Here is a 10,909-nt window from a genome sequence, read left to right on the forward strand (position 1 = left end):
CCCCACCTAGTGTCTTTTTTGAACAGAAAAGAGAGGCTTAGACCCTGCAGACACGTTGGTGCCTGTTTCCAGCCGTCTCTTGTAGAATGTGGGAAACGTGCCGAGGCACGGTCGGAACAAGCAGAGCCGCGTGTCTGTCTCATTTAACTGGGGTCTGTCATTCCACGCTGGCTGACTCACTCCCTCGCTCACTTGGACTTTCTTCTCTTCCCTCCCCGGGTTGTCGGTGCGGGCGGAAGTGTGGGACGGGAATGCGTGGAAAGGTGAACACGCTCAGACCTGCGGTGAAACGGGACGGCGTGGAAAAACTACAACGACTGGTTAAACTCGTTAAAGCCTGGAACAATAAACAATTGTTTTAACCGTTTTAACTGGTTCATTTAAGCAAAGAAAAAAAGGAAAAGAAAAGAAAGAAAGAATGAATCAATGGTTTTCACAGATTTTCTTCTTTTTTTGCCATTATGTACGTAGAACTTATTTGTCTGATGCATTTGTTTATGAAGGATATATAAAATATATTTAGCAACATAATTACTCGCTACAGTATTTTTTCTTATTTGTTAGAAAAGACAGTTGAAGATCACGGAAATACTTCAATATTGTCGGGTTGAAGCAGGTAGGAGTCTGGAGCCCCCTTCTGGCTGACAGCGGTATGACTGCTGGTTGGTGATTGCACGAGTCTGCGCTCCTGATTGTTTCACGTCTGATATTACTTTTTGCTTTCCTTACTTCCACCATGCATCAGTTCCTTGTTGATTTTTACGGAACCCCTAGAAAGACATTGAAGGAAAAAAATAATAAAAAAATTAAAAATATATTAGAATGTCGTGCGCACCAGACAGTACAAGATGGTGTGTGGCGGTCATGAGAAAACTTTTTTTATTTTTATTTTTTAATTCAATGTCCCTATAAGGGCTCAGTAGACGTTTTGTTGTGTTCATGCTGCAGTGACACTATAGTTTACATCCACTTCCAACATCATTCATTCTGTAATTTCTCCACCATAGATGTGATGCAGTCTGGTCTGAAATAACATTATCATTTATTAAAGAATCCAAAGAAAGTAAGAAAACCACAGTAAAGGTACAGTTTTCCAGCTATGGAGAAACATTGTACACAAAGTAAGAAGAGATAAAATATTTCATAATGAAGGAAATCTAACTTCCAGTATAGTGTTACAGCTGTCTTTATTTACATGCCGCTTAATTTTACATTTAACCTTCCTCACTATGCAACACACAGTTGTCCAGCCAAGCACAGAATGCCACCTATTGTGCAAAACTGGTGTAAGTTGTCCCAGAGCTCCCTCTAGAGGACGTGCAAGTCAAGAGACAGAGGCTGGAGGAAAAGGAGAAGAACAAACTAATTAAGAAAGTACTACTTCATTAATATACCCGCCCTGCCTCCAACTGATGCACTTTTGCTACAGCTGGATCAACTTTACTGCGTAAGGAAAGAGAGATTTGGGCGTGTCGGTCCTCGCGCATCACTGGTGGTTGATTCGGAGCCGCGGTTTTATGCGGCGTCGCTCCCTAGCTGTCCTCGGACTGGAGCATCTTCTCGATCTCCTGGTCCCACTGGTCGTCCTTGTTGTCTGACTCGGTCACCACCTCGTACTCCTGGAGCTCTTGCTGCAGCTCTTTTTCCCAGTCTGCTGCCTCATCTGGACGGGAAGCAATGATCAGAAGAGTTTGGGATTTACAGCGAAACCGGTTTCATTCAGCGTAAAAAAACAAACAAACAAACCAACAAAAAAAAAAATCGACAACAAAGAAGCGCTGAGGAGGCTGACCGTCTGGAGACGGGGCGCTGTCCTTCTTGTCCAGCACCAGCTGCTCCATCTCTTTCCTCAGGTCCTCGTGGTTGATCGCCGTCGAGTCGAAAGCGTCGCTCACGAACTCCGAGACTCCGGGACTTGTTGAAATCTCTTCCTCCTCCTCGTGGGGTGCCTGAGGTTTGAGTATGCAGGCAGGTTAAAGTTAAGTGGCTGGTTTTCCTCTTTTTTAAGCATGACATAAAAAAAACACATTACTCAGGGTCATGTTTTTTTTTTTTTTTTTACCTTCTGCATGTCGCTGATGGAAACCGGTGGAGTTTTTGGTCTAACGTCTGCAAAGAACCAATATCATGTTTCAGTTTCCAGTTCATGAACTTTAAAGTCATCTGCCTATGAGGGTCAGGGAGCAGGGCTGCTGTAGACTGTTGTTAACAGGCAAGTTTAGCGATATTTTAAAATGCTGCTTTTAACGCTACTAGGATTCAAAATCATTTTAACAAGACACAGGTTGTTTTTTTTCTCACATAAAGTCAAAACTTATCTACATTAAATGTTAAGCAGATCTCAGTCCAATGGTTTCCAATAATTCAAGTACAATTAAAATATAAACCAGAGCTGATCGATATCAAAAATAAATCTAATTTTGATGATCGTGGCAACACTGGTCAACAGCCAAAAAATTGTCAGTGGTTTTCCAACTGCTTTGGGGTCATTCTGGTGAGCTGAGTCCAAAAATCACATTGGTTTTGCTCAAACATGAGCATCAAATGCACGACTTGTTCTCACATCTGGATCGGTTTCCTGAGAATCTGATCTGAGCAGGAGGAGAGACTCCATCAGGACAGGAAAGAGACGGAGAATTTTACACAACGAAGACGTAATGTTCGATTTACATGTACTTACCCTTATCAGGGTTTATTATTCAATTTATAGAAATCTTCAAGTTTGTAATATTAAATTAGTACACTCTGTTAGAAAACATTCTTTCTTTTCCTAAAGCGTTTTTTGGATGAGCAATATTAACGGAAATGAACGGATAATGTCACAAAAATGTCATCAATTTAGTCAGAAGATCAAATTTCTCTAAATCAAATTGGGATAAAAACTTGACCTGATTGAGAAAAATGGATGTGATTTTTGGATTCAGCAGGGCAAAAATAGTCCTAATGCAACTGAAAAAACGTGGACAACTTCCAAAATTTTTTTTTTTCTAATCCACTGTAATGATATGATCTTTATTAGCCCACATTTTTATAAAGAATTTCAATGTATGGCACTTGAAACATAACATTCAACCAAATATTGCATATAAGGAGCCTCATGCGATTGCAAAACTGCACATATGGATTCTGTGATGACTACAAATAAATACATTGTGCATTATTATTATTATTTGAAATATAAAAACTAAACTTTAAGATGAATCCATGCCAGATGTTTCAGCAGTGATCAGGTTGGTGATACGCAACTTGCAAAAACCCACAAACTAAAGAAATCTACAGACAGACACATTCGGGAACATTTTTCCAGACTTTCCAGCCTTATCCAGAGCTGGAAAATACTTTTTTAAAAGAATTTTCCAGACCGCCTTGTAACTCTGTGGTTGATTCGGCAAATTTTTAATAGCCACAAAAAACACAGGTAGGAAACTAAAGCAGGACCTTTTAAGACGATGTCGTCAGGTGAAACACTGTCCCCGCCCTCCCCGCCGTTCTGCTGCTGCTGCTGCTGCTGCTGGTGGGCTGCCAGCGCCGTGAGCTGAGCCGACTGCTTGATCAGAGACACCCTGTAGAAGTAATTCCTCCAAAACACGTCCTCCTTCACCCTGTAAGAACACAAACCCATGACAGTATTTGCACATCTGAACATACTGTGACAATCAAGGAGCAAATCATTAGTGGTTCCGCGACAATCGGGGCTTGACACGAAGGCGCGACGCCTGCAGGACTGCTGGGGATAAGGTGTTTAAAATGTGAAGAGATTCTGGTCTTTTCAGCCTCTCCGCCGTTTTGCATCTTTGTAGTTTTGGTTGGAGCCTTCGACAAAAACAATGTTTTAATGAATAATATCAGGAAAGTGATTGTTTTGACTTGATCAGTAGTCATAACCCATCAGATGATTGTCACTGCCAGTCAAAGCAATCGCAACACTTCAAAGTAAAACTAAACTATTTAAAAAGATAAACAACTTCAATATCAACGTATTTTCAGGTGTATCTTATAATCCTTTGATTCCAAATGTGCCTCTTCAACTTCTTCTCACATCAGAGAAACAATCAGGCTTCCCTACCAACCAACCAAATGTACACAATAGACAAAAGAGCATAATTACATCACACAACTTTTAACTATTTTGACCTGGTTGACCAGTTTGTGACTTCTGTTCCTTCCATAGCAGGTTAAAGGTAAAGGTCCAAAATCGGCACCCGAAAGAAGAGGAGACAGAGTGGCCTGCACCTGATTGGTCCTTACAGGTTTGAACTTTCGCACAGGAAGCTGAAGGAGCCCTTACTGTTTAGGAACCAGGTCGAAGCGCATGCGGTTGAGAAGCTGGTCTTCCTCCAGCATGACGGCCGCCAGAGGGTACATGTGCTCCATGTCGAAGTGGAACTGGACACCAGCCGGAGGGTCCCGCAGGAAGTTCCGCTTGTCCTGGAACCAGACGACCCGGAGGTCAAAGGTCAGCGCGTAATGGCCTGACAGACCCACCATGTCCTGCGGCATTAGGAATCACGCATGCTGACACGTTTGTTTGCAAGTGGTGTACAATGCTACACCGCTAACAAACTTGTTAACTTGTTTAATATTTAAGCGAATATTGCAAATTTTGTGTTTGTCAGCTGATGTTACTTTAGAATAGTTAAAATGATATGGCACACTCTGCATTTCAAAGTCCAAGTATTTTTTGTCGTTGTCGTTTTCTACTCCTGTAGGATTAAGATCAACAGCTCTAATAACATTGGTACACTGTAAGCCAATTACAAATAACGCTAATGACAGCACTTTTTTTTTTTTTTTGCACACAGAGTAGAATTTGCTTACAGCGGACAGAGCCAGGATCTGCTGCTGGATGGTCTCCTCCTCGTTGTAACCCACCCAGGGAGGCACTGCTGCTTCTACACAAACATTAGCCAACAGAGACACTCAGTCAGTCACGGCCATTCAGACAAGGCAACATCTCTGCCATCTAATTATTACATCATGTATTTCTACATTACGTAGGCTAAAAACTAGACATTTTACCAACAGATTAAAAAATGTCTGAAGAGATAGCTGAGAACAATTGTTGATGTTTCTACACATCCCAGCTCCATGTGCTCCATCCCAGTGCCACACCGCACTCTTCAGATTTGTATGAGAAGAACATTTTGAAATCCCTGCGGGTTATTTTCTTTCCGTTTTAAAAAACAGTGAACTTTGCGTAGCTCCTTATAATAAAACCAGATAGATTGGAGAAGATGGAATAGTGCTCTGCATGTGTCTGCAGGGCTTCGCTGTAGGTTTGCTGCCATAAACCCAGAGGTCTTTGTTTCACCTGACTTTTTGGCCTTCTTCTCTTGGACAAACTTCTCTTGCTCCTTATGGAAATCTCCCAGAATAGTCTGCAAAAAAAAAAAGAAAAGAAGAAAAACACACACACAGACAAAAAAGTTTACAATACAATCAGCAGAAGACCAATCAACTGGCCTATCTGTCTTAACAGAACAAATGATGAGTCAAACACAGCCCTTGAAATAAAACAAATTGAACCATCCGTGAAGAAACGTTTCCTAAAAGTCCCATAAGCAAGAAGAGCAAAGTGCCTTATCTATGATGCCATCGATCTTCCCTTCTTCCACCGTCTTCTTGATGGTCTGAGCGGTTCCCACCACAGACTCTGACAACTTCTTGGTGGCACTGGAGGCGAAACTGAAGATGAACTCTTCAATTGGTGGAAGCAGAACAGAGAACAGAAGGGTTACACAAGGTGTTAGCAGACTGATACGTTTTTTTTCTAAAACACTCAGAAGTGTACATCCACTCTTTATGGGCAACACAGGCTGTCAATATTAGGTTTTAATGTTTCATTTGAACTGTCCTTTCTGTGTTGCTGTGGTCTTTTGGCTGTGTGAACCATTCCACTCTTGGTTTTTAACCAGAGGATCCTATGCCTCCATGTCACTATCCTTCCCTTTCTCCTGCGCTGGTCCTTTAAATAAGTTTGATTGGGATAATTATTTTAATGCTTTGGCACTCCATGGCTTTTAACTCTCCATCATTCCATTCCCTGACCGTTTCCACAAGAATACTGTTCCAGCTTGCTTGTTTCAGCTCAACTATGACTGGTAGAAAAAGTCCCACAAACTCAAAAGATAAATCAGTGATAATCAATAACCTATTTCCTTTTTTAAAAAATAACAGTTTTACAAACTGAACATAATATTTTAGCTCCAAAAGGTTGTTACCTGAAAACCTGGCATATATACGATCAACTGAAAGGTGGAGCAATAGCCTTAAGTCTTTGTTTGCTCATGCAGCCGTCTTCAAACTGGTCTGCCTGTTCCCAGTGACACTGGTGTTCCACCAGTTTCCTGTTTATGGTTAGTTGTTCATAAGCAGCTTAAACAAATTCCGTTGATCCTACAGGTCTTTCTATCAGATCACGACAAAATGAAGAATTGTTGAAGAATTGGCTAATGGATCACCCTGGACTTGGCAGTCCTTCTTCAGAATAACCCCAAACTACTTTTACAGTTTTTATAAACCTACAATTTACCCGAGATATGTTTTGATTTGAGAAAATCCTCAAGAGATTAAAATGTGAGGGACCAAAACGGGTGAAATTGCACGTTAATCGTCCCACCTTGGGAAAATAGATTTAAAAAAAAAATCCTTTAGAGCTGAAAATAAACAAAACATCCATCTTTCATGACCTCTGACCGCAGCTATGTATGATCATTCAGAAGAAAATAGTAGCATCAGCCCCTCACCGCCGAGTCCTTTGTTGTGATCAGAGGTTTCTTCTTTCGTCTCCGTTGCCCCATCATCCTGCTCAGCTGCTTGCTGTTTGTTTACCTCGTTTTGGGCTTCAACCACCTTCTCTTCCTGCTGCACACTGAGGCTTTCCTTCTCCTCTGACGTCTTCTCCAAACCCAGCCACGTCCCGAACCCTTTGAACATGCTGGTCCGAGGGAGAAAACGAAATGATAAAAGAAAAATGACAAACGGAAACTGACTGCGAACTCACACAAATGTAAAAAATGTTTTTAATGCAACCAGGAACTAGAAGCTTCTTCGTCTCTACGTTTTTTGGGGGGTGCTCGCTCGATGCTGCCACTCAGTGGCCACAAGGCTGTAATACGTTTGTTGACTCCCCTAATAATAATAATAATAATAATAATAATAATAATAATAATAATAATAATAATATTATTATTATTATTATTATTATTATTATTATTATTATTATTATTATTATTATTATTATTATTATTATTATATATTTATAATAATAGCGTATTGTGAACTTTACAACAAGCATAAAGCACAATTAAAAGAAATAAAAAGGTTAATTTACCTTAGAATAAATATATTTATATGGCGGTATCCAACAAATAATTTTAAATATTCTCTAATGTTGTTCCTAGAGAACGTGCCATTCTTTCTACAGCCAGAAGGGGGCGGTAATTAGCAGAAAGCACGTAGACGTCAGCACAGAGTGAGCAAGTTGAATGTAGTCTCGGCCATAGACATAAATACAGCCTCGGCTGCCTGATGACAGGAAGAATACGGTTAGTTTCGTTCTCGTTTCACTTGTTTAAGTTGAAGTTTGTGTAAATTGAGTCAAAATACAGCGTAATGCAGTTTATATATTCATCGTTGTGTCTGCTAAAATCAAGTGAAAGTGCGGACACCGGAATTTACTAGGTTTACTTGCAAGAAAACAAGGTTGCGCCAGACGTCCGGTAAATATCCGGTCATTTTAAAGACAGAACACTCAAACGGAACTTCCACGTACTAATGCAAAATACAAAAATGAAAAAATGATTAGTTTAAACGTGGTTTTCCGATCGGCCTGATAGATTCAATGTTTCATAGAGACCATAATTGTGTTTTATCGAGTCACTCAATATTGATTTGATTTGGAAAGACAAACGTGGCCCAGTAATAAACATGCAACGCACATGTTCTTGAAGTTAATGAATTCTCCTTTTTCCGAGGCAGGCTGTTTGAAAGTGCGGCTAAAAATGAAGATCCTGATGGTGTTTGATTTTGACCACACTGTGGTGGACGAGAACTGTGACATCTGGGTCATCAAGTATGTATTAAAAGTTTTATTACATGTCACAGGGTCCAAAGAAACTGGGTATTTTATAAGCATTCTAAGTGTTAGTTTATTAACTGGTGATCTTTATTTTTCCTGCTTTAAGGTGTCTTCCGCAGCAGACTCTCCCAGAGTCTGTGGAGAGCACATACAGGAGGGGCCAGTGGACTGAGTACATGGCCAGAGTGATGGCCTACATAGGTTAGAACCTATTACATTGTTTTTCTTATGTTTCAGTTTGTCCTCCATTGTGCTCAGTGAGTCCTCCACAGAGGTGGTTCAACAAACTCTGAGTCTATCCATGAGCTCTACTTTAACAGTTAACTTACCCATTTCGGGGCACGTTCACCAGCATGATTAAGAGCAATAAGACCCTCCTCCTGGCTCTGATTGGTTGGTTTTGGTTGGGAGCGGTGCATTTCTTCAGACAGCAGCTCAGGTGGGAGGTGGAGGAGATTGATCTTTTCACAGATTACCTGTCTCATAATAAACTGTAATGACACGGTGACAGTTTTAACAAAGAACATTTTTTATAAAAGTTACATACTGCGGTTTTAAGGCCCAAAGAATATGTAGAGGGTCAGCAATACCCTAGGTAATGGAATTCAGCTTTGGCCCTAGCTTTCTTTCTATAACTCAGAATTAATTTACGGAGTTTTTATGTAATCTGCGTCCCGGTTTTCCATTCTGATAATTTCTGTCTTTGGTTCTAACAGGAGACCAGGGGGTCGCCCCCGACCGGGTCCGCAGCGTCATGGAGACCATCCCCTTCACACCCGGCATGCTGGAGCTGCTCACATTCATATCCGAGAATAAAAGCATGGTGGACTGCATCGTCGTCTCCGACGCCAACACCATGTTCATCGACTGGGTCCTGCAGGGGGCGGGACTCCGGGTAGCTGTGGACCAGGTGTATTCCAACCCGGCCAGCATCAGCGAGTCCGGCTACATGGAGCTGCGGCCCCACCACTCGCACCAGTGTGCCAAGTGCCCCGTGAACATGTGCAAGAAGAAAGTCCTGGAGACGTACCTTTCCGGGAAGGCAGACGGCGGCGAGGTGTACGGGCGGGTGTTTTACGTGGGGGACGGCGGGAACGACCTCTGCCCCTCGTTCTGTCTGAGTGGGCGTGACGCTGTGATGCCCAGGAAGGGCTACACCCTGGATAAGATGCTGACCCGACTAAGCGATCAGGAAGGCAACGACTCCATTTCAGCTAAGGTTATTCCATGGAGCAGCGGCGCCGACATCCTGCAGGAACTGAAAGACAGTCTGCAGTCTCAATGATCCACATCCTCACCACGCCGTTCACCACGCCCAGTCAAAAGATTTTATTATGGCTCTTGTATTTTTAATTGGAACTGAAGAATTTGTAGGGATAAAGTGATTTTATTATAATAACAACTCAGCCTGTCGCAGCAAACAATCACTTAATTGCATGATCAATTAAAGCGAGCTTGATCATTTCCATTCTGATGATTAATATTTTTCGAAGGACAGTTTTGTTTTCAGGGATTTCATAATCCATTTTATCGATGATTTTGTTTGTGTTTTTGTTCATGTTTTATTTGCTCTTTGTTTATTGTTTTTGGTTGTTAAGTTTTATTTTGGATATTTAAGATGTCTTCCAGTCCCAGTGTGAAGTATTTAGTGCAGAATGAAAGTTTATTAGTCTTTGAGAGGGCAAACTTGCATTATTATGGGATTACCAATATATTAGTTGAAAATGGCCTCAAAACGACAATATTATTGTTTATTGCAATAACCTCTAGGCCAATTTATCATCCAGAACATTTTGTTAACAACTACGTCATTTAAAAGAAAAAAGATTTGATAGCTATGTTATGCCTTTATGAATATTTAAGAATATAACAAAACTAAATTTATCTTGACCAGACGAGAGCACGAAAGAATAACAAATAATAATAAAAAATACTTTTTAGTTATCAGTGTACGTTTTAAATGACATCCCTTCTCACTTGTTTGGGGTTTCCTGTGTAGCTTCAAAAACTTAATGGTTAGCATTAAGAATCAGAAAAAAAACCCTGACATTTTTGTGCCACACGCTATCTTTTATGTTCTAATATTCTGAAACTCAATATTCAAATCATTGTGTTTCCATCTGATTACAGGTGGCTAAACATGGCCATGTGTTGGCTTCATGGAAATATTTGCATTTGTGGATTTGTAACATATTTGTGAGTTAATTGAATTTGTCTTGTGATTTATATGTTAGTTATTTGAAATTTTGGAAAATGTCAAGAAAGGCTGACTGTAGTTGTTTTGGTTTGAGAGAAGCTTTGAAAAATGTGGTTTGTGTAGTCTCCATGGATACATTGATTAAATAACAACACACAACTTTATTTTTTATAAAAAAAATATTTAAAAACAATCAATTTCTGCCTGTTAATCTCACAAAGTCACAAAATTATTTAGTGTAAACAGTGTTTTGCTCCATTGCATTGTAGTGATGTATCATTTTCAGAAGTCAACTGAATGTTAAAGTGAATGTTAAAATTTATTAGGAAAATAATCATCTCAGTTTGAGTTAGTCCAGTTGTTATTACTTTTTTTTTAATTGCAGGAGATTAAACTGCTTGTGTTTTAACATTTATTTCTGGTTGAGAAGATCTATTTTGTTTTGTTTGGAAATTTGGAAACAATCATCAGTGCCTGATCTAGTTTTCAGAAAATACCTGAAAAACACATTTCATCTCCTTGGATACGTTGCCTGTAATCAAACATTAATACTTGAAGAATATATATATATAAAGTAATATATATATATATACTGTATACACTAATGGCAATACAAAGTAAAAAAAGAAAAA

The 10,909-nt window shown here is 40.0% G+C and overlaps 2 protein-coding genes across 3 annotated transcripts; one reads left to right on the forward strand and one right to left on the reverse strand.

The window, feature by feature from the left end:
* Nucleotides 1–1,025: 1,025 nt before the first annotated feature.
* Nucleotides 1,026–7,057, reverse strand: LOC102235482 (synapse-associated protein 1). Its single transcript, XM_005802505.3, has 9 exons — nucleotides 6,747–7,057; nucleotides 5,580–5,698; nucleotides 5,312–5,378; nucleotides 4,819–4,892; nucleotides 4,289–4,428; nucleotides 3,439–3,602; nucleotides 2,063–2,109; nucleotides 1,793–1,949; nucleotides 1,026–1,663 (listed from the first exon to the last, which is right to left on the reverse strand). Exons 1-9 carry the CDS (start codon nucleotides 6,934–6,936, stop codon nucleotides 1,533–1,535), a joined length of 1,089 nt encoding a protein of 362 aa, XP_005802562.1. The 5' UTR covers nucleotides 6,937–7,057; the 3' UTR covers nucleotides 1,026–1,532.
* A 407-nt stretch (nucleotides 7,058–7,464) lies between these two features.
* LOC102219566 (pyridoxal phosphate phosphatase PHOSPHO2-like) lies at nucleotides 7,465–9,624 on the forward strand. 2 transcript variants are annotated; one of them, XM_005802528.2, is made up of 4 exons: nucleotides 7,465–7,547; nucleotides 7,981–8,074; nucleotides 8,187–8,281; nucleotides 8,797–9,624. In XM_005802528.2, the coding sequence occupies exons 2-4, from the start codon at nucleotides 8,004–8,006 to the stop codon at nucleotides 9,363–9,365; spliced, it is 735 nt and encodes a 244-aa protein (XP_005802585.1). In that variant the 5' UTR covers nucleotides 7,465–7,547; nucleotides 7,981–8,003; the 3' UTR covers nucleotides 9,366–9,624. The 2 variants fall into 2 exon arrangements, with proteins under 2 accessions (XP_005802585.1, XP_023187678.1); XM_023331910.1 differs by lacking the exon at nucleotides 7,465–7,547 and adding an exon at nucleotides 7,610–7,721.
* The last annotated feature ends 1,285 nt before the right edge of the window (nucleotides 9,625–10,909 follow it).

This window comes from Xiphophorus maculatus, chromosome 4, assembly GCF_002775205.1.
Source record: "Xiphophorus maculatus strain JP 163 A chromosome 4, X_maculatus-5.0-male, whole genome shotgun sequence".
Taxonomy (NCBI): Eukaryota; Metazoa; Chordata; class Actinopteri; order Cyprinodontiformes; family Poeciliidae; genus Xiphophorus; species Xiphophorus maculatus.

Excerpts from the sequence above, each read along its gene's own strand:
- LOC102235482 (XM_005802505.3), bottom strand. The coding sequence starts at position 6,936 with ATGTTCAAAGGGTTCGGGACGTGGCTGGGTTTGGAGAAGACGTCAGAG. Across the intron at positions 4,893-5,311 it reads GAAGAAGGCCAAAAAGTCAG|AAGCAGCAGTGCCTCCCTGG; the intron begins GTGAAACAAAGA and ends ATGTTTGTGTAG. Across the intron at positions 3,603-4,288 it reads TTCGACCTGGTTCCTAAACA|GGTGAAGGAGGACGTGTTTT; the intron begins GTAAGGGCTCCT and ends GTGTTCTTACAG.
- LOC102219566 (XM_005802528.2), top strand. The coding sequence starts at position 8,004 with ATGAAGATCCTGATGGTGTTTGATTTTGACCACACTGTGGTGGACGAG. Across the intron at positions 8,075-8,186 it reads TGTGACATCTGGGTCATCAA|GTGTCTTCCGCAGCAGACTC; the intron begins GTATGTATTAAA and ends TCCTGCTTTAAG. Across the intron at positions 8,282-8,796 it reads CAGAGTGATGGCCTACATAG|GAGACCAGGGGGTCGCCCCC; the intron begins GTTAGAACCTAT and ends TGGTTCTAACAG.